At 47.6% G+C, this 22,827-nt stretch overlaps 1 protein-coding gene and 1 long non-coding RNA gene across 3 annotated transcripts in view; one reads left to right on the forward strand and one right to left on the reverse strand.

The window, feature by feature from the left end:
• The window catches only part of OTUD7A (OTU deubiquitinase 7A), a 386,951-nt gene extending 366,568 nt beyond the window's left edge, over nucleotides 1–20,383 (forward strand). The window contains exons 12-14 of one of the 2 annotated variants that reach the window (XM_038532600.1): nucleotides 15,853–15,967; nucleotides 16,106–16,190; nucleotides 18,565–20,383. In XM_038532600.1, coding sequence (XP_038388528.1) covers nucleotides 15,853–15,967; nucleotides 16,106–16,190; nucleotides 18,565–20,049 — 1,685 coding nt within the window. In that variant the 3' untranslated portion in view covers nucleotides 20,050–20,383. The remainder of the gene's footprint in view (nucleotides 1–15,852; nucleotides 15,968–16,105; nucleotides 16,191–18,564) is intronic. The other variant, XM_038532601.1, reaches the window with a different exon arrangement.
• On the reverse strand, nucleotides 11,284–15,958 carry LOC111095184. Its single transcript, XR_005356899.1, has 2 exons — nucleotides 14,442–15,958; nucleotides 11,284–13,787 (listed from the first exon to the last, which is right to left on the reverse strand). It is a non-coding gene; the product is annotated as an uncharacterized LOC111095184 (long non-coding RNA).
• Nucleotides 20,384–22,827: the final 2,444 nt, after the last annotated feature.

Below are 22,827 nucleotides of genomic sequence, written 5' to 3' on the forward strand. Positions count from 1 at the left end.
TCATGATTTTATTAATTTGAGTCTTCTCTCTCTTCTTTTTAATAAGGCTGGCTAATGGCTTATCTATCTTATTAATTCTTTCAAAGAACCAACTCCTAGTTTTGTTGATCTGTTCCAGAGTTCTTCTGGTTTCTATTTCATTGAGTTCTGCCCGAATCTTTATTAACTCTCGTCTTTGGCTGAGTGAAGGTTTTATTTGCTCTTCCTTCTCCAGCTCCTTTAGGTACAAGGTTAGCTTTTGTATTTGAGTTCTTTCCAGTTTTTGGATGGATGCTTGTTTTAATATGTATTTCCCCCTCAGGGCTGCTTTTGCTGTATCCCAGAGATTTTGAACGGTTGTATCTTCATTCTCATTAGTTTCCATGAATCTTTTTAATTCTTCTCTAATTTCCTGGTTGACCCTTTCATCTTTTAGCAGGATGGTCCTTAACCTCCATGTGTTTGAAATCCTTCCAAACTTCTTCCTGTGATTTAGTTCTCGTTTCAAAGCATTACGGTCTGAAAATATGCAGGGGACAATCCCAATCTTTTGGTATTGATTAAGACCTGCTTTGTGACCCAGTATGTGGTCTATTCTGGAGAAAGTTCCATGTGCACTTGAGAAGAATGTGTATTCAGTTGCATTTGCATGTAAAGTTCTGTAAATATCTGTGAAATCTGTCTGGTTCAGTGTATCATTTAAAGCTCTTGTTTCTTTGGAGATGTTGTGCTTAGAAGATCTATCAATTGCAGAAAGCGCCATGTTCAAGTCTCCAGGTATAAGTGTATTGTTATCTAAGTATGTCTTAACTTTGGTTATTAATTGATTGATATATTTGGCAGCTCCCACATTCAGGGCATAAATATCCATGATTGTTAGGTCCTCTTGTTGGATAGATCCTTTAAGTATGATATAGTGTCCCTCTTCATCTCTTACTACAGTCTTTGAGATAAACTTTAATTTATCTGATATAAGGATGGCTACCCCTGCTTTCTTCTGAGGATTTAAATGGTAAATGGTTCTCCAACCTTTTATTTTCAGGCTGTAGGTGTCCTTAGGACTCAAATGAGTCTCTTGTAGACAGCAAATAGATGGGCCTTGCTTTTTATCCAGTCTGAAACCCTGTGCCTTTTGATGGAATCATTAAGCCCATTCATGTTCATTTACTATTGAAAGATATGAATTATAGTGTCATCATAATACCTATTCAATCTCTGTTTTTGTGGATTGTTTCCTTGGACTTCCTCTTTCTTTTACAGAGTGCCCTTTAATATTTCTTGCAGAGCTATTTGGTGGTCACATATTCTTTCAGTTCCTGCCTATCTTGGAAGCTCTTTATATCTCCTTCTATTCTCAGTGAGAGCCTTGCTGGATAAAGTATTCTTGGCTGCAGGTTCTTCTCATTTAGGACCCTGAATATCTCCTGCCAGCCCTTTCTGACCTCTGTGGAGAGGTCTGCTGTTAACCTAATACTTCTCCCCATAAAGGTTAGGGATCTCTTGTCTCTTGCTGCTTTAAGGATCTTCTCTTTATCTTTGGAATTTGCAAGTTTCACTATTAAATGTTGGGGTGTTGAACGGTTTTTATTGATTTTAGGGGGGATCTCTCTATCTCCTGGATCTGAATGCCTGTTTCCCTTCCCAAGTTAGGGAAGTTCTCAGCTATGATTTGTTCAAATACACTTTCTGGTCCTCTGTCCCTTTTGACACCCTCAGGAACCCCAATTATTTTTTTTTTTTTAGAAATCCCAATTAAACGTAGATTTTTTTCCTTCTGAGGCTGTCATTTATTTCCCTTACTTAACCTTTCCTCATGATCTTTTCATTGTTTTTCTCTTTTTTCCTCAGCTTCCTTCCTTGCCATCAACTTGTCTTCTATGTTACTCACTTGTTCTTCTACCTCGTTAACCCTCGTCGTTAGGACCTCCAGTTTGGATTGCATCTCATTTAATTGATTTTTAATTTTGGCCTGATTAGATCTAAATTCTGCAGTCATGAAGTCTCTTGAATCCTTTATGCTTTTTTATAGAGCCACCAGTAGCTTTATAATTGTGCTTCTGAATTGGCTTTCTGACATCGAATTGTAATCCAAATTCTGTAACTCTGTGGGAGAGAGGACTGTTTCTGATTCTTTCTTTTGTGGTGAGTTCTTCCTTCTAGTCATTTATCTCAGTGCAGAGTGGCTAAAAACAAGTTGTACTGGAAAATGGAAGGAAAAAAGAGAAAAAAAAAGGGTGGGAACAAACAAAAAACAAGGAGGGGTATCCTCTGATTCTATATACTGTAAGTCCCTAGACTTCCCCTAGAACTTTCCAGCGCTGTTTGGTCAAGAACTTGCTCTTCCTCTGCCCTTCCAGCTGGTCTTCTGGGGAAGTGGCCTGCTGTGCTGATTCTCAGGTGTGTGCACCTGGGGGAGCTGCCCCACGCCCTGCCAGGTGCAGGGTTCAGTGGAAGCTGTTTATCCTGTGAGGCCCCTGCTCCCTGGTGGCCCTGCTCAGTGCCAGGCACAAGGTGACACCAGTAGAAACAACAACAGGGGCTGTGGCCAGTTATCCAGCCCTGGAGTCAGTTCCAGCCGTAACTCCACAGCTCCCAGTCTGCAGGGGCCTGGATGCTCCAGGGGCAGGGGGCGCTGATCTGCACAGCTCGGAGGCGCCTGGCAGCAGGAGCGTCCTTGCTGTCCTGTGTCCTCCTGGCCTCCACCTGTGCAGATCACAGCTGGATCCTGGGCTGTGTCCACCAGCGCCTTGGGCTCCAGGGTCTGCGCCACCGCTGGAGTGACACTCCCGGGGCCGCGCAGCCTCCTCGCGTAGGCCGCCGCCTGAGCCGCCACATGAGTTGCTCCCAGGGCCCCGCCGGGCACGCCCTCCAGCCCTTTAGGGAGCTTAGCCCACAGTGTGTGGCGCACTCTCCACCGGGGCACAGTTCCTCTGTTAGTGACCCTGGGAGCCTGAGGGCATCACTGCCCTTCCTGGGATCCTGCCCGAGTTCCCTGCAAGTGCCTTTCCATCCAGGAAGATTGGTAAAGTTCCTGCTTCTCCGGGACTGGGCTTCCCTGTCCTGGGGGCTCTCACACCGCCCGGCCTTAGCCCGGCTCCTTGGGGGCGGCGGGTGGGGGCCTCCCCCTTGGATGCTTTTTTATTAATTTATTTTTTTCTGTCTTCCTACCTTGATAGAAGCGTGAACTCTCCTCACTGTAGCATTCCAGATGTTCTTTCTTTAAATCTCAGTCCAAACTTGTAGGTTTTCAGGATGATTTGAAAGTTATCTAGCTAAGTTGGTGGGGACAGGTGACTTGGAGACCCTACTTTTCCACCATCTTGCCCCACCTCTCCTATCTCTCACAATTCTGATACTGGAAGTCCAAGATCAAGGTGCTAATAGAAACCATGTCAGATAAAGAACCTCTTTCTAGATTGCAGATGGCTGCCTTCTCTTGTACCCACATGGCAGAGAGAAACAGGCAGAAAGCAAACTCTCTTGTGTCTCTTCTTACAAAGGCACTGATCTCAGTCATGAGGCCTCCATCCTCATGACCGAATCACCTCCCAAAGGCCCTTTCTGCAGATACCATCACATTAGGAGTTAGGTTCCAATATATGAATTTGGGAGGACACATTCAGTCTATAGCAAGTTTATTCCATAGACTACTAACCAAGCCAAAGACCATATCTACATATAAATGTTAAGCCGGAGAATTTGTGTCTACCACCTGTGAACTTGCTACCCTGTGAGCTTGGTACCCTGTGAACCTGGTACCCGGCCCATCTCCCATCTTCAGTGGACTGGCATCTGCCTTGAGTGCAGGATATCACCCACCATCTGACGCAGCCCCTTTTATCCCTAAAGGGAGTGGCACAGGAAAGACCCCAGGCCCCCTAGGCAGAAGCCAGCCCATATCACCCACTCATCCTCTGCTTTCCAACACCTTCAGCCTGAGCTCATCTTGTAACTCATGACCAGAAAGCAACAAGCAATAGCCAACACATACAATCATTTTATGATTGTTTTATGTGTTTGTTTTATGTTCCTAGCATTAAAACCTTGGCTGGCAGGGCTCTGTGTCCACAGAAACAATAGGTGACTGTTCACCTATGCATTTTGGACCTACTTCAGAGAGGCAAAGATTTTGTGTCCCCATGCAGTGGGATTCTCACTCCCCATGTCCCTCCTTCATTCACAGTGCCACTTCACAGGAACCGGATTCCATCTCAGGAGGATTTGGGCTGCAAGTAAGAGAAAACACTCACAATGACATAAAAAATAAAGAGGTTTATAGTCTTATGTAATGCAAAATCTAATGACCAGCAGTTGATTGACTTGAGATCTGACACTCATCAAAGAGCTGAGCTTTTTCTGTGTCCATTGTTCTTGGCTTATTGCCTTTTGTCCCATAATTGTCCCTCATTGGTCAGATAATTGTTGTGGCCCAACCGCTATACCTTCACATAAAAACATGAAGAGGTCAGAAAAACCCTGGCCCTCCTTTGTGTTGCTTTTAACCAGGAATCGTCCAGCTAACTTCCTCTTACATATCATTGAGGAGATTTTGCTCCACACTTTGTCTCAGAAGTCACAGACAAGACCAAATGAGTCAACTGTGGATGGCTTAGAGCCGTACTGACCCATCCTGACATGCCCAGAATGTGGGGTCTGCTAGTGAGGACAAAGGGTGGGCAGCCAGCAGTGACTGCTGCACTCCCCCATGACCCTCAAAAATTTCTGCCTCTCCCAAGACATTTTCAGAGTCCTCCACCATAGCAAGATACCTCTTAGATGGGGGACTTATCAGACTTTGCTTTTCATTTTGCCTTTTCTCAACCGACCCCCCCCCCCCCCGCCCACCCACCATACACTATCTCATTTCACTTTCACAAAACCCTGAGGTTTAGTGAATGTGGGACAAAGGTCATTCCCCAATTCTGTTCCCTCTCTTGACCCACCCAATAGGGCTGCAAGGTGAACTAAAGTCCGGGGCTCCTTTCTGTGACAGCTCACAGGTTTTTACACTGGATTTGGTAGATGGGCTTCAGAGATACACTGACCCAGCTGAAATTATTCACAAAATTGTGAACATGCATGTCAGATAGAAGCACTCAGTAAGTAGAAAAGTCAGTATGTATGTGTGTAAGTTTATATGTGTGTACATATATATATTTATAAATGTTGCATACATGCCTAACCATTTTAACTGAAAGCACAAATGTACCTTTATTCCTCAGTTGCATGCTCAGGGGTGAAGGACAGGGACTCTGAAATCCAGTGGCCTGAGTTAAAATCCTGACTTGGTAACTTACTACCTGGATGACAGGATAGGACACTTAGTGACTCTGGGCCTCCGTTTCTTCTTCTGCAAGCTGGCTCCACAGATCATTGGGATCACATGAATCAATTCCATGTAGAACGTGCACAGTAAGCAGCAGACACCTTTTTGCTGTTACCATCTAGATTCTATCTAGTGTTGTTTGTTTTTGCAGGAGTCATACCTCTAATGTGCCTACTACCAGTTCCACTTTGAACTTCTTTCAAATGGAGCAAAGCCCATGCAAAGTGCAAACTCTCCTGGGCTTTTACGATGATTATATCCTGTCTTCTTTGGCTGTCTCTTTCACACAGTGGTGTTCGGGATGGGTCAGTGGAGTATCCAGGCCCAGGGTATACAGTAAGGAGGGGCACTGTCTAGAGAGAATTTTAAAACAATAATAAAACAAACTCAAAGTCATTCTGCTTTGTATCATCACTATATCCTACAATTCTAAATAATATTAGTGAGAGAAACCCTCCCCGCTAGGAAAGGGCTATTCCCAATGCCCCACCCATGGTCTGCCAGTGCCTCATACCTACCCTTAGTTCAACTTACCTTCCAAGAATCCATTTGATTTTCATAAAAAGCACAACTTGCCTTTATGGATACTTAATGTGCCAAGTACCTGAACTGTATAATGACAACAGCAGTGTGGCTAGACTGGAGGGGACAGGCACAGCATGGTATGCTCACAGTCATGCAGCACCATCCACCATGGGCCTGAACAGACAACCTCAGGGGCAGCCTGCTCCCCAGGATTAGAGAGTCCTTGGTAGTACCACATATAACCAGAGGAAATGGACAGTTTCCTGGTAACCTGAAGTCCTCTAAGAGAGTTTCCTTGGGGGACATCTTTCTGGGGAAAAGTTCTATAGAAAAGAAACCTTTGCCCCATCAGAAACCAGTGGGCAGTTTGGAGTGTGAGGCTATGGGTGGCTCATCCACCAGGAACTATCCCCTTTCCACGTAGTAGTCTGAGGTAAAGGACTATCATTGCTTTGCACATCAAGGTTTCATGAAGCAAATCCTAATAAAGTGAGTCTGATTTTTCCCAGAGGCACAAGGATGCAAAGTCCTTGCCCACCCAGGGACACTACATCAGGCTAACCACAGACTGTTCTCAGACAGAGAGCAGAGCTACAGCGATGGTAGAAGATGGGAGCAAGGAGAGAAAGGGGACAAGAGATTGCTTTTTGAAGGCTCTCTGTTCTTCATCAGCCAGATCCTAGACATCTTAAAGCCAGACATGATGTCTTATTCCTCTTTGTGTCTCTGGCATCAAGACACCGGAGAGACATTTAATAAATGTTGAATGAATAAAGAATGAATAAAATTAGATGTTCCCAATATACTAACTTTAGGTAATTCAGAGAAAGGCAGTGTGCTGTTGTCATTATACAGTTCAGGTACTTGGCACATTAAGTATCCATAAAGGCAAGTTGTGCTTTTTATGAAAATCAAATGGATTCTTGGAAGGTAAGTTGAACTAAGGGTAGGTATGAGGCACTGGCAGACCATGGGTGGGGCATTGGGAATAGCCCTTTCCCAGTGGGGAGGGTTTCTCTCACTAATATTATTTAGAATTGTAGAAAAATAGAAGAAAAAAAGAATGTACATTGTAGAGTAAGGCAGGCCAACATTTAAATCACAGCTTTAACTTTGGCTTGGGCAAGTTATTTATGTACCAGAGCCTTCATTTCCTCTTCTGGAAAATTGGAACAAGAATCCTTTAACTGTTGCAAGAATTGTAAGTAATGAACTGAGAGCTCCTAACATAGTATTGACTGAGGGTTAGACACACAGATCAACAGCATAGGATATAGAACCCAGAAATAGCCCCCACACAAATAAGCTCAGCTGATTTTTGACAAAGGAACAAAGTCAATTCAATGGAGGATGAAGAGTCTTTTCCACGAATGATGACAAAGCAAATGAACAACTGTAGCCAAAAAATATGAACCTGAACCTAAATCATAATAATTCAAAAATTAGCTCAAAATGAATCACAGAAAAAATGTAAAATGTACAACTATAAAACCTCAAAGAAAATACGCAGACCCAGGGCTAGGCAAAGAGCTCTTAGCCATAACACAAAAGCATAATCCAAAAAAAAGAAAAATGTATGAATTGGACCTCTGTTCTGCAAGAAAAAAAACAAAACTCAACTATTAAGAAGATGAAAAGACAAGCTATAGACTGGGGGAAAATATTTTAAAAGCACATGTCAACAAAGGATTTGTATCTAAAATACACAATGAGCTATCAATATTCAACAGTAAAAAAAAAAAAAAACAATCCAAATTTAAAAATGGGAAAAAGCCATGAACAGACATGTCACCAAAAAAGAGATACAGATGGCAAATAAGCACATTGAAAGATACTCAACCTTAGAACCACAATGAGCCATCACTGCATACCTATCAGAATGGCTGAAATTTTAAAAAATGATAATATCAAATGCCAGAGAGGACATGGAACTATCAGATCTCTCATACATTGCTAGTAGGGATGTAAAACTCTAGAAAATAATTTGACAGTTTCTTATGAGACTATGAATCACTTACCACATGACCAAGAAATTATACTCTTAGGTATTTATCCCAAAGAAATAAAAATTTATGTCTGCACAAAAGCATATACACAAATCTTTGTAGTGACTTTCTTTGCTATAGCCCCAAACTGAAAACAACCCAAATGTCTTTCCTGAGTGAATGGTTAAAGAAATTATGGGGGATGCCTGGGTGGCTCAGTGGTTGAGCATCTGCCTTCGGCTCAGGGCATGATCCTGGAGTCCCAGATTCAAGTCCCACATGGGGCTCCTTGCATGGAGTCTGCTTCTCCTCCTTCTGCCTGTGTCTCTGCCTCTCTTACTGTGTCTCTCATGAATAAATAAATAAAAACTTTAAATAAAAAAAATAAACAAACTATGGTATATCCATACCGTGGAATCCTGCTCAGCAGTACAGAGAAATGAATATGATGCATGCAATGAGTTGGTGGATCTTGGAATTATTGTGAATAAAAAAGTCAACCACAAAAGATTACATACTATATGATTCCAGTTATGTAGCATCCTTGAAATGGCCAAACTATAGAGATGGAGAACAGATGAGTGATTCTGTTAGCCATGGATCACCAGAGAAACAGAACCAGGAGGATATGTACAGATTTATGTAAGAAGAGATTTATTTTAGAAATTGACTCAACAATTCTGGAGGCCAAGAAGTCTCACCATCTGCAAGCCGGAGAACCAGGAAAGCCAGTGGTATAATTCAGTTCTGAGTTCAAAGGCCCAAGAAGTGGGGCCAATGGTAAAATTTCCTATTCAAGCCTGAAGGACTGAGAACCAGTAGCAGCACTGTCCAAGGGCAAGAGAAGCTGGATATTCCAGCTCAAGAAAAAAGCAAATTTCCTCCTTCCTCTACTTTTTTGTTCTATCCGAGTTCTGAATGGTTTGGATGATGTCTGTTCACACTGATGAAGACGATCTTCTTTTCTCAGTCTACCAATTCAAATCCTAACCTCCTATAGAAATACCCTAAATATGTTTTACTAGCTATCTGGGCATTTCTTTATCCCAGTCAAGGTGACATATAAAATCACCTATCACAGTGGTGGACAGGGATTAGGGACAGGAATGAAGTGCTCAAAGGAAGTGGGTATGTTTATAAAAGAGGAGCACAAGGGGCTCTTGTAGTGATGCAACCATTCTAGACCTTGAGAGGATTATACAAATCTACACATATGATAAAATTCCATGGAACCAAATACACATACACACACACAGATAAATGCATGGAAAATTTATGCAATCTGAATACATTCAATGGAGTGTACCAAGTCTATATCCTGGCTGTGATATTTTACTCCAGTTATGCGAGATGTTAGCATTGAAGGCACCTGGGAGAGGGATACACAGGATCTCTCTGAATTATATCTTACAACTGCATTTAAATCTACAATCATCTGAATGGATAAAGAAGATGTGGTTTATGTATACAATGGAATATTACTCAGCCATTAGAAACGACAAATACCCACCATTTGCTTCGATGTGGATGGAACTGGAGGGTATTATGCTGAGTGAAATAAGTCAATCGGAGAAGGACAAACATTATATGGTCTCATTCATTTGGGGGATATGAAAAATAGTGAAAGGGAATAAAGGGGAAAGGAGAAAAAATGAGTGGGAAATATCAGAAAGGGAGACAGAACATGAAGACTCCTAACTCTGGGAAATGAACTAGGGGTGGTGGAAGGGGAGGTGGGTGGGGGGTGGGGGTGACTGGGTGACGGGCACTGAGGTGGGCATTTGATGGGATGAGCACTGGGTGTTATTCTATATGTTGGCAAATTGAACACCAATAAAAAATAAATTTATAAAAATAAAAAATAAATAAAAAATAAATCTACAATCATCAAAAATAAATAAATACATAATAAATAAATCTACAATCATCTAACAATGAAAAGTCCAACATTCTAAAATGTGGTCTTAAGATATGGTAAATGTGTATTGGCTAACAAGAATATCAACAGCCTAAGATTATTTAAAAGCCATTTACCTACCATCTATCCTAACTTCTTAAAATATGAATTTGGATAATCTATTGTTCTTTATGCATCTTTTCCAAGAAACAGCTTTTGACTCCACTGATTTGTCTACTATACCTCTTTTTAGTTTCATTGATTTCTGCTCTGATCTTTATTTCCCTCCTGCACAACTTTGAGTTTAATTTGCTATGTTTTTAGCTTTGTAAAGCAGAAATTTATATTATAAATTTAGAACATAGCTTCTTATCTAATATAAGTATTTTGCTGCCATAAATTTCCCCCTAAGTACTGATTAGTTACATCACAAAAATTTTGATAAATTGTATTTCCATTTCGTTGTGTTCAAACTATTTTTTTTTAATTTCCCTTGAGACTTCCTCTTTGGCCCATGGATTATTTAGAAGCACGTTGTTTAAGTTCCAAATAGTTGGAGAGTCTCTCCAAATATCTTCTGTTACATGTTTATAGTTTTATTTAGTAGTCGTCTCCGAACAAACTTTCCATGATTTCTATTCTTTCAAATTTGCTAAGGTGGGCTAAGAATATATTCTATCTTGGTGAATATTTCATATACTTTTGAAAATAATGCATCCTGCTCTTGTTGCAATCTATAAATGTCAATTCATTCAAGTTCTCTGATGGTGTTCAGGTCTTCTGCATCCTTGCTGATATTCTGTCTACTTGTGATATCAATTACTAAGGGAAAAATGATGAAGTCTCCAACCATAATAGATTTGTCAGTTTCTCCTTTCATTTTTGTTAGTATTTGCTTTTAGTACTCTGAAGTTCTGTCATTAAGAGCATGCACACCTGTAGGACTGTGATGTTTTCTTGGAGAGTTGAGACTATATCATTATGTAATGTACCTCTACATCTTTGGTAACAATCCTGGTTCTGGAGTCTACCTCATCAGACATTAACATAGTCACTCTAGCTTTTTTATGACTAGTGAATATCATTTAAACTATCTGTGTCTTTATATTTAAAATGAGTTTCTTGTAGTCACTAGAATGGAGTATTGCTTTTCCCATCCATTCTGACAATTTTGCTTTTTAATTGGTATTTTTTGACCATTTACATCTAATGGTATTAATCATATGGTTGGATAAGTGAATTTTGGGTTAAATGAGTTGCTTAATGGCTCCATTTTGTCTCCATTATTGATTTATTATGCCTCCATTTTTCATTATTAGGGATTTCCCTAGAGTTTACAGTAAACATCTTTAATTAATTAGATTCTATTATATTAAATATTCTATTCAAGAAATATTCTACTTCACATGTTGTATAAGGATCTTATGAGTTTATTTGCAACCACTTCCTCCCATCCTTTGTACCATTACTGTCAAGCATTTTACTTTTACATATGCTATAAATACATAATACGCTGCTGCTCTCTTTACCTTACTTAGTCTCTTGGAACTATTAAAAGGAAGAAAAATGAGTTTTATTTCCATATTCATTTATTACATTTCTATTGCTTTTCATTTTGTTATATAAATCCAAGTTTCTACTGGCAGCATATTACTTCCCTGTAAACATTTCCAATTTCCTTTAATATTGTCTAGTGCAGTATACATACATACACATATACATATTTTTTCCTAGTACAGTTCTGTAGGCAATTAATTTTTTTCATTTTTGTTTGAGAAAGAATGTCTCCATCTTTCAGAGATTTCTTTCTGGATATAGAATTAGCAGTTTTTTTTATTTCAGCACTTTAAAGATGTCACTCCATTGTCTTCTGGCTTACCTCTTTTGTCATGAAAAGTCTGCTAAATTTCTTATCTTTGTTTCTCTGTATGCAAGGTGTCTTTTCCCTCTTGTTGCCTTTAAGATTTTGTCTTTGGTTTTTCATATGTTTAAATATGCTAAGTATGGGGATATTTTTGGTGGTGGTGGTAGTGGCATATTGTTTTCCTGCTTGGTTTTTTTTCCTAACTTCTTAGATCTATGCTGGAATTTGTCATTCACAGTGTAAGGCTTGTCTGCCATTATTTCTTTAAATATCCTTTGTCTTGTGCTCTTTTTTTCCTTCAGGGATTCCACTTACACAGATCTTAGGCTGTCTAGTATTACCCCACAGCTCTTGTGTGTTCTGTTCTGTAGACCTCCACCAACTCTTTTTCTCTGTGTGTTTCAATTTAGATAATTTCTGTTGACTCATCGTGATGTTCACAGATTCTCTTCTCAGCTGTGTAAAGTGTACTGATCAGCCGCTCAAAGTCATTCTTCATCTCTCTTACTGTGTTTTTTTTCATTTCTAGCATTTCCACTTGATTCTTTCTTATAAATTTCCTCTCTCTACTGGAGAGAAATTGATCATCAAGTCCTGCATGGTATCTACCTTTTCTATTAGAGTATTCAACTTCTTAATCAATTATTCTAAATTCCATGTCTGAGAGTTTCAACATCCATGTCATATCTGAGTCTTGTTCTTCAAATGCTTTATCTCTTACCAACATGTTGGTTTGTTTGGGTTTTTTTTTCTTTTATCTTTTCTTATGCTAGCAGTTTTCTGTTGAAAGCCAGAACTAAGCATGCCTTACCTTTTCCTAGGTCTTTAGCATGGGGTTTGGACCAGTCTAGTCAAGACTTGAAGCAGGTTTTGGTTTCATTGCTGCTTTGGTTACCCATAGTGCACTCGGCCTTCAGATTTCACTGGTGATATCTTGTGTTTTGCCAGAAAGTTTTTCTCACTGTCTGCTGCACCCTCTCTTCAAACTCCTGTCCCTCTTCTAGTACTAAACTGCTATTACTTGCAGCTTGTTAGCCTGGGTGTGGCAATGGGAGCCTGAAGGGTGATGTTTTTGTTATTCTAATTAAGCTTCTGTTTTAGGCAGGTATTGTGTCTCCAGATCTTGGAAAAGAAGTGACCTCCTCCAGCTGTATTATGGGCTCAGCACAAGTTCCTGCCCCTTCCCCAGGGAAAAAAAAAAGGGGGATTTTGTTTTTATTTCCTCCTCCCACCCCAAGCTTTACTGGGGAAAGATCCCAATGCCCTAAGGTCAACAGTGTTTGTTGCCCTGCTCTTGCAACTTAAGCTTTTGTTCTTTAGGATAGATGGTGAGAAAGATCTATGAAGGATACTTTCTCAGAATTCTTGCCAATCTTTTTGTGAGCACCAGGTTGGATCCCATGGGAAGAGGTCTATAAGTACATTTGAATTTCCCTTATATCTGTAGCCCCCAGGGTTCTAAATATTCTTTCACTAAACTACGTTCTTCCTTTACCAATTTATTAACAATTTTAGCTGAATTCTTTTTATAGCAGTCCAGCTAAGTTTGCCTCAATGAAAATCATGTCCATTTCTCCTTGTACGTGCCCATCTGTCCTTAGATTTGGACTTAGCTGTTTGCCCTGTGACCTCTGTTCTCTAATGGGTCAAAGGAAAGTTGTGAATCTGCAGTTTGTCTAGCTTGTTGTTGTAATGATAGCACCATGCTCTCCCCGAAACAGAAACCAGAAGTGTCCATTAATTTTTGGAAAATAAGTACTGAAAATACATCCAGGCTGGTTTTGGGAATGTGTCTGTGTTTCTAGGTTAAAAGATAGGAGATCCTAAAAAAACAATTTGCTGGCTTATTTTGAAAAGCATTTGCTGTTCCTGATATTGCCACCAGAGGGCAAGTCACCACATCACTACATATTTGGCAGGGTGAGGCCAGGTTTCCAGTTGGGAAAAGTCAATATGTAAAGTGGGAGGCAGAGGCATCCAAACCAGCTAATGCTTGCAGGGAGGGCTTGTTTTCAAGGCCATCCTGGCCTGTGCAGCTATAAAGGTCATCAGGCTCTAGCATCTTCAGGTGAGTTCAGCCTTATGCTCAACAGGGGGCAGCCCAGGGAATCAGTTCTGGTCTGGCCATTGAGGATAAAAATTTCCAGGAGCCCAGTGGTAGGGTGTTGAGGCTGAGGGGCATGTGGATCTGTACTACTTTAGTTGGTTTATCTGAAACAAATAAACCAAAATCATAGTGAGAGAAGTGTGATGCCAAAAAAAAAAAAAAAAATCTAAAACAGGTGTTCCTGATTGGCGAGCAGATCTCCAAGTGGGGGAGTCAGGAGCTCACCCGAGCCATCTTACAGCACCACCATTTTCAGCATACAGGAGGATGGGGAGGGGTGTGGGGAGAAGGACACCCATGGCTGACCACATTGCCCAGCACTTCCCACAGTGCTTCTGCTCTCATGCCATGGGTGCAACTAGGCACCTGTTCCCTCTTAAGTGCTGGGGGCTGGGAAATGTAGTCGTGGCTGGGCAGACGCCCCCCAGTAGCACCCCTTCCCTGGGAAGGGAGTGGATGCTGGACCCAAATTGCCCAAGTTGTACCTGCAGTAACTACTTCAAACAGATTATTGCTCTAGGACAATATTTTCCAAATTTGCATGATTTTAAAAAACCACGGAGGATGCTTAATTATAATATAGTCCTTGGCTCCTTTTCCTGGACACTCTGGTTTGGCCATGGGCATGCAGTCCTGGAATCAGGGCCTTTATCAAGCACTCCAGGGAGCTGTGCTGCCCTAGCAAGTATCTACAGAGGGATCTGCTGCCATCCCCACCTCTTCCCAGTGGATAGGAAGCCAAGCCAACTCTCTCTCACCTTTGTGTTGAGTCGTGGAACTGTGGGACAGGCTCCTGGGCACCGCTCAAGGGAGACAGGTCCTGAACCAGCCCTGCAGGCCTCTCAGTGTGACTGCCCTGCAGCTCTGCCCTGGGAGGGGCAGCCTGTCATGGCCATGTCAGGGCAGAACCCAGGGCCTGAGCTGGGGCCGACCAAGCCGCCCTTGACCAACCAAACTGGAGCAAACTGGAGCACAGTACTGCCAGTCCCCAGAGACTTAAAACAGAAAACCCTCCAGCAACGCAGTGTTTCCTTTATATGGGAGTGGAGAATTATTTGTGCTCACATTTTCTCTTTAGCAACACTGGAGGGCAGCAGTGAGTCAGTGTTTGCAGTTTTTTATTAAGTCAACTATTCGTGGTATTCAGTCGTAGATTTTTATTTACTTATTGGCCTTTTTGTTCTTGCCGTGACAGCCTTACCATGAATCATGGTAAATGACACCAGGCTCACGGCCACCGGAGGGTGGGGCGTGGGGGGAGGAGAGGTGGAGCAGTGAGGAGGCGGAGGTAGGGCAAACCCAGAGGAGCAGCAAGCTCTTCCCTTGCTCTCGCTGAACACTGGGTCCCACAAGAGCTCAGAAGCTTCCAGCAGATGCAGAAAAACCCTGTGGACGCCCTACTCCGCCCAGGCCTTTCTGAAATGGGCCAAGACTCCCTCCCCCCCGGTGGGAGGGAGTGTGATGAATGAATCCCTGGGTGGGGGCCAGCCTCGCCTCGCGGTCTCCGCCCACGGGTGCCTCCTCGGAAGCCCTCCCGGCGCGCCTTGGGAGGCGGGCCCTGGCTCCCCGCAGCCCGCTCTTTACTTTTCAGGCCGCTTATCACGCCCTGGCGTTAGGAGACTGTGGTGGTGGTGGTGGTGGTGGTGGTTACCCGGGAGCCCCCGGAGCTAACCCCCCGCACTCCCCGGCCGCCTCGAAGCGCTAAAGAATTATCTGAACGAATTCACAAATGAGCAGATTGGCGGGCAGCCCTCACCTGCCTGATGTGTGCGCTGTGAGGTGCCCAGGAGCCCGGCCTGGGTCCTTCCTCAGAAAGAAGGGAAGCGGCAATAGGTATTTGGTTTTCGGGGTTTGCCCGCTGCCCACCCGCGGCACCCGTCTTCTCACACACCCAGATCGTTAGCAGAGTCCACATGAGGAGTCCAGCTGCTCTTCAAAGTCCACAAGAAATAGGACGAATTTTAAACTATCAGCAGCGGTTTTGACACCTGTGGTCTTAACGCTCCTGCTGGCACAGAGGGTCTGGGTTCGTCCCCACTCGGTTTCCTTAATCAAGGAGCCACCCGGGCTTGGAACCCCCGCTCCGGGCCTCCCTGGGGGCTGCTGCGGGCCGCGCCCTCCGGCCCGCCCGGGGGCCGCCTGGCAGCGCGCCTCTCTCTTCTGTTGCAGCCGTGATCCCCCTGACGGACTCGGAGCACAAGCTGCTGCCCCTGCACTTTGCGGTGGACCCCGGGAAGGACTGGGAATGGGGCAAAGACGACAACGATAACGCCCGGCTGGCCCAGTGAGCCCCTCCCGGTCCCTGCCCCTGCCCCTGCCCCTGCCCCTCCCCCGGGGACAGCCGGCGAGCCTGCGGGCGGGGCGCGGGCGGGCGAGCGCGGGCCCGCGGGGCGCCTCTCACGCAGTCTTCTCCTCCCACCAGCCTGATACTGTCTCTTGAAGCCAAGCTGAACCTTCTGCACAGCTACATGAATGTGACGTGGATCCGGATCCCCTCCGAGACCCGGGTGAGCCCGGCGTGCGCCTGGCCCCGACCGGCGGGTGGGGCCCCGACCGCTCACTCGCCGCTGGCGCGCCGGGGGGCGCATCTGCCAAACGCTGGCCCAGGGCTGGGCTCCCCCACCGGGAACCCCCCCACCCCGGGACCCCCCCCCGCCCCCGCCCCCACCCCAATCCGCCCGGCCTGGCCAGGGCGACAAGTGGCTCGGGTTTACCTGGGGCATGTGTGCGCGCGCGTGCCTGAGAGCCTGCACGTAGGCATGCACTCCATGTGGGGATGGTTGTGGGGGTGGGGGTTTCGGGGGGAGAGGGGTTTGGTCCCACTATTTTCTCCAGAAGGAGAGGAATAAACACACCCACTCAGAAAACAAACCGTAGGCAAGTCACAACACAAAACTATCTCTGCCGAGATCGGAACACGATGTGCTGCAGCCAAGCGGAATTAATTATAAACTGTGTGTGGGTCCTTGGAAGAGTCAGGGAACCGGGAACGCAATTCCTCAGCGCCCCCTCCTTCTCTCCTCCTCCTCCCTCCTCTGGGAGGGCAGTGAGAAGAGGAGCTGCCCGCCACCACGTGGCCCCTCCACCAGGAAGAGTCTGTTCTGTCCCTGCTTCCAGATGCTAAGGATTCACTTTAAGTATCTGATGAGGGATTTGTGTTGTTTTGTTTGTGTTTTGTTTTTTTAAAAAAAGGCCCTCCTAGACATCATTATACTTGGCCCTGAGGCAGGGCTCATAAGCAGTATTAAAGGAGTGATAGGAGGAAGCAGTAGGGTGGTACTGACACAGTGAGTAGTAGCCAGGCTCTGCCAGGCACTGCTTAGGATGTTTTCATACATCAGCCTTTACCTATATTTAATCTTCATAGAGCTCCCGGAGGCAGGTACTGATATCCCATTTTACTGAGGGCAGGGCACAAGGGACAGTTGGTGGCAGCCTGGGCTCCAGAGTCCTACCCCTTCACCTCCACAGTGACCTGTCAACTGCCTGGACGATGCCAGTGTTGTTGGGGGTGTTCCTTCCTGGTACACACATATGGTGTGAAGTCAGCAGCTTTAGATCTACAATCAGGAGGCTCTGGGGCTGGGACACAGCTCCGCACCGCAATGAACAGTGCCAAGCCAGGGTGGCCCCCATGTCAGAATCAAGGCCTGGCAATGACCCTTCCAGCCAGAGGGCATTTGAGCCAGGGCTCCTTACTCACTGGGCTCCCACGGATGAGCACTCCCAGCACCAAGCACACCCCCCCTTTCCTGGGCCTAACCCCTTTCTGTGTCACTAACAAAAACCATTTTGAGACCTCTATTTTCTTCCAGACTCAGGGCAGGGTGAGAGGAGGAAGGAAGGCATTTCAGACTGGGAGGTGGTGAGGATGGTTCCTGCTTGCTTCTGGGGACTTGGCTGCGGGAGGTCTCCGGGACCCCTCTCCTGGATCTGCTTGGCAAGGGAGGAAACAAAAATAAAAGGACAGAACAATGGGGCTTTCTCCCAGGCTCTTCCCCTAGAGGTCAATAAAAGCCTATCTAGGGGTGAGCACCAGTTCTTGCCACTCAGCTTCTAGCAAGAGATCCCTGATCTCCAATGAAGCTGTCTGAATTCTCTCTCTTCCCTCAAGAAGGAACCTCCACAGGGCAGCAGTAGGTTCCACCCATCTCCTTTCTCAGGCTCTCTGCCTACCCCATGGTCCTGACCAGGTGCCCACACTGGCCTCACTCTCCTTACTGGCGGACAGTGGGCCTCGTCCAAGGTGTTCACAGAGAGGCTCCCTCCTCAGGCCCTCCAGAGACCTTTCTGGGAATGGTAACATCTTTCCTACTAAGCCCAAGTCCCGGTTCAGGATCCTCAGTTTAACACTCCACACTGCCAGCCTGAGATAGGAACCCCTATACTAAACGGTCATCCCTGAAACTAAGGGCATATTTGTCCCCGCGTGAGGGCAAGATGTCAACCCCCTGCCTGGAATGAATAGGTGAGACACCTTTGTAGGAGAGACACCCAAAGATGCAGGCATAGTGTCACGCTTACCAGAAGGCGCCTCGCTCTATCAAGGAAGGCCAGGCTGGACCAGTGTCAAGTCGCAGGCCTGCCTAGCCAGGGCTGAAAGGGGCAGAGCCTGGGCACGGTAATTCTAAAACGTCCGGAGGCTCCGGGGCTCAGGGCCGGGCGGATATCTGCACCGTGCCCGAGAGCCCCACCTCGGGGCTCCAGGATACCAGGAACCCGAGCTAACCACCAAGGCTCCCTGGACTGGGGCAGTGAGGAGCCTCACTGGGAGCAGCCTGGGTGCTGGGGTGGTCTGCCTTTGTCAGCCAGGCCCCACGTGGGGACATGGGACCTCTGACCACGTTCCCTCCCCCCGTCTCCTTCTCCCCCTCCCCACAGGCCCCTCTGGCTCAGCCGGAATCCCCAACGGCCTCCGTGGGGGAGGACGTGCAGTCTCTGGCCGACTCCCTGGACTCGGACCGGGACTCGGTGTGCAGCAACTCCAACAGCAATAATGGCAAGAACGGCAAGGACAAGGACAAGGAGAAGCAGCGCAAGGAGAAGGACAAGACCCGCGCGGACTCCGTGGCCAACAAGCTGGGCAGCTTCAGCAAGACGCTGGGCATCAAGCTAAAGAAAAACATGGGCGGCCTGGGCGGCCTGGTGCACGGCAAGATGGGCCGCGCTAACTCGGCCAACGGCAAGAACGGCGACGCGCCGGAGCGCGGCAAGGAGAAGAAGTCCAAGGCGCGCAAGGGGAGCAAGGAGGAGTCGGGGGCGTCGGCGAGCACGTCGCCGTCGGAGAAGACCACGCCGTCGCCCACGGACAAGGCAGCCTGGGCGTCGGCGGCCGACAAGGGCGGCGGGCCGCGGGGCGACGCCTGGAAGTACAGCACGGACGTGAAGCTGAGCCTCAACATCCTGCGCGCCGCCATGCAGGGCGAGCGCAAGTTCATCTTCGCCGGGCTGCTGCTCACCAGCCACCGGCACCAGTTCCACGAGGAGATGATCGGCTACTACCTGACCAGCGCGCAGGAGCGCTTCAGCGCCGAGCAGGAGCAGCGGCGCCGCGACGCCGCCGCCGCCGCCGCCGCCGCCGCCGCCGCCTCCACGGCCAAGCGGCCGCCGCGCAGACCGGAGACCGAGGGCGCGCCGGGCCCCGAGCGCGCGTCTCCCGGGCCGCCGGCCGCGCCGCCCACGCAGCTGGTGCTCAAGCTCAAGGAGCGCCCGAGCCCCGGGCCGGCGGCGGGCGCGCGGGCGGCGCGGGCGGCGGCGGGCGGCGCGGCCTCCCCGGGCCCCGGCGGGGGCGCGCGGCGCGCGGGAGCCGGCGGACCGCTCCCCGGCCGCAGCCCGCCCGCGCCGGCGCGCCAGAGCGTCATCCACGTGCAGGCGGCGGGCGCGCGGGACGAGGCGGGGCCCCCGGCGGTGGGCGCGCTGCGGCCGTGCGCCACGTACCCGCAGCAGAACCGCTCGCTGTCGTCGCAGAGCTACAGCCCCGCGCGCGCCGCCGCCCTGCGCACCGTCAACACGGTGGAGTCGCTGGCGCGCGCGGGGCCCGGCGCGCTGCCGGGGGCGGCGGGGGCGGCGGGGGCGGCGGGGGCGGCCGAGCACAAGTCGCAGACCTACAGCAACGGCTTCGGCGCGGCGCGCGACGGCCTGGAGTTCGCCGACGCCGACGCCCGCGCCCCCGCCCCCGCCCCCGCCCCCGCCCCGGCCGCGCGCTCGAACGGTGAGAGCGGCCGCGGCGGCCCGGGGCCGGCGCAGCGGCGCTGCCTGCGCGAGAACTGCGCGTTCTACGGGCGCGCCGAGACCGAGCACTACTGCTCCTACTGCTACCGCGAGGAGCTGCGGCGGCGGCGCGAGTCGCGCGGGGCCCGGCCCTGAGGGCGGCGCGCGCGCCGGCTTTTACCATCAAGGATTCCTTTTCCATTCTGTCGGTGTCTTTTTTACGTGCCCTGGTCAACCGGAAGGCCGGCGACTCCTCGGTCAGTGCCGTGTGCGTGTTTGGTCAAACGTCCCTCATGGTGCCTGAACCTACACTGACGCCACTCAGGTAGTAGACGGATAGGAAACAAGTCATACTGTTGGAAGTGGGTGTGCGAGCTAGCATCTGCCTCGTCCCTGTGGAAACTCAATAGCCATTGCAAGAGTATTTTTGTTCCTCAATAAGAGAAATAAAGAAATTTGCAGCCCTTTGTTTTTAGAAGGGAGTGTTTTACATTTTTTTCCTTGTTTCTTTTTTGTTTTTTTCTTTTTCTCCCCCCCCCGCCCCGCCCCGCCCCGCCCCGCCCCGCTCCCCTAACCCAGCGGCCGACCCCCATGTAGCGGCCACACTCGGTACCACGGTCGGTACCACCCGGGGGCTGGCAGCAAACTCGCAGCCCGGGGCCTGCGGCGGCGGCGGCGGCTCCTGCGGCTCCTGCGGCTCCTGCGGCTCCTGCGCTGCGGGCTTGCACCTGCTTCCCCTGCCGAGTTCCCGCAGGCCCGGAGGCGCTGTGCCGCCCGCTGACGCGTCCCGGCCGTCGCGGGGGCCCGCTAGCAACCCCCAGCGCCGTCTCGTAAACAGAACCTCCTCCCACGCACCCCACCCCCACCCCCGGCTCGAGCAACATTCACACTGCCATCACAGCCGCAGGCGTCCCGGGACGGGCACTGGACAACCTACCTCGCGGGGCGCGGGGCGCGGGGCGCGGGGCGCAGTGATCCCTCCCGGGACGGGCACCCCCGGTGACAGGAGCTTTCCAAAGACAACTTGAGTCCAAAACACGTGGTTCCGAACTCTATCTGGAAATGCCTAGGTATAAGCAAAGCTGACCGCCTGCTCACGTTTCTCCTTTGAAAACACTTGTGCAGTGAACTGTCGCCGGAGGGCCCCTAGGAAGTGGTCATCGGTGCCCCAGGAGAGAGGCGAGGAACTGACCCTCTGGTCGCTGCGTAAGCCCCCACACTAGGCTGCTTTCAAATCCGACCTGCATCTCTTTCCAAAGGGAAGGGGCTGAGGGAAGCCCGGAAGGAAGCCCATCCCCACCCTCACCTGCATCTGTCTGGGTTCAGCCAGGTAAAGGGGCGCCACTCCCATTGGGGTCCCTTCTGCAGGGCAGGGTCACCCTGCCCGTGGCTCCATAACACGTTGAAGGGGCAGCCCCATCTCTGAGCGATCCCTTTTTTGGTGCCTCCTACATTTCTCGAGGAAAATAAAAATGTGTCCTTAGCTACCCTGTTTTGAGCAGCAATATGCAGCCTCTTCCTTCTAAGATTACCTCTGAAGAATACCGTTCTTGGCCAAGGACACTGAGCAGTTAAATCTGCCTCACTAAAGAGAGATCTTGTCTCCAAGAAATACGGATAAGATGGGTAAAATCCTCACTAGCGAAAGAATACTTTAAAACCTGCGAGAGCCTTAGAATAGCTTCCAATAAATCTAAAAGAGAGGAGATAGCGCCCAGCTTTGCTGTGGGTGTATCCTCAGAAAATGCAGGAGGTAGACCATATCTTCATTGGACCCAGCTTCTCCTTCTCCAGAAAGGATGCTTTTCCCTATGACATAAAGAGCAGCAAAAAAAGAAAAAAAAAGAAAAAAAAATTAAAAAACAAAAAAAAAAGGAGGCTATTTTTTTTTCACTTGTTTGAAGAATTATAGTAATTTGAGTATCTCCTGTGAGTAATTCCTTTTTGTTTTTAATTATTCCACAGCACGTGGAGTTTTCAATAATTTATTCAAGTTTTGCAAAAGTGGTTCCTTAAAATTATTTATTAAATAGAATCTTTAAGAAATCTTTTGGAAGTTTTACCTTTCATGCCGAACATACTTTCAATGTGTAGTAATTACTAACATCCATGTAATCCACTCATATTACTGGGGTTTCTTTTGTTACTCAGAAAAAAAGGTTTTTAAAAATCTCTCATCGAGAGGGTTTGTGGCAGCTTTTTGGACTGATTCTTTGTGTTATGCTGAGCAACTGCGTTGCCATCCAAAACTGTGATGTGACAGGAAGTATTGCATCACATGTAGACACACTGGCTATAGCTCTCACCCCTCACTCTTAGAGGATTGAGACAGCCAACCTCGAAAATGTTTGATTTTGCGTTCAGAAACCAAACTCATGTGCACAAGAAGGCATAAAGTCAATTTATGTTTGTTTTTAAATTTTTTAATATTAAAATAGCCAACCAGAAATCTCCAAAACTGGCTATGCAAACATTTTATCTTCTCATGCCAGGTTTAAAAAAAAAAAAAGTTTGGGCGGGGGGAGCAGGGGCAAGCTGAGAATAAACATGGTTCATTGTAATACCAGAGAAAAACTTCCAAACCAGCCAGTGTAATCCATAGGTATTGTTTAAAAAAAAAAAAGGGATGACATACTCTATCTCCTTGAATTTCAGAGTCCCCTCCTTCACCCCATCTGATAGGTGTGCCATGAATAAGAGCCTGAGATCCAGCTACTGGCCACCATGGTCCAGCCGTGCGGAAGGCCCCCAACTTCATGTGGTCACAAGGTGGCTTGGCATGCCAGGGCGCCTGGGGTGCTTGTCCACATTATTTACAAATAGCTGTTTCCTTTTGTGAAAAATCTGGATCCCTTCCTCTACACAGTATTGAAACAGTGAGAGAACTCACTGCTATATTAAACCTACTAGTCCAGTATACCAGGAATGTTCCAT

Source organism: Canis lupus, chromosome 3, assembly GCF_011100685.1.
Source record: "Canis lupus familiaris isolate Mischka breed German Shepherd chromosome 3, alternate assembly UU_Cfam_GSD_1.0, whole genome shotgun sequence".
Taxonomy (NCBI): domain Eukaryota; kingdom Metazoa; phylum Chordata; class Mammalia; order Carnivora; family Canidae; genus Canis; species Canis lupus.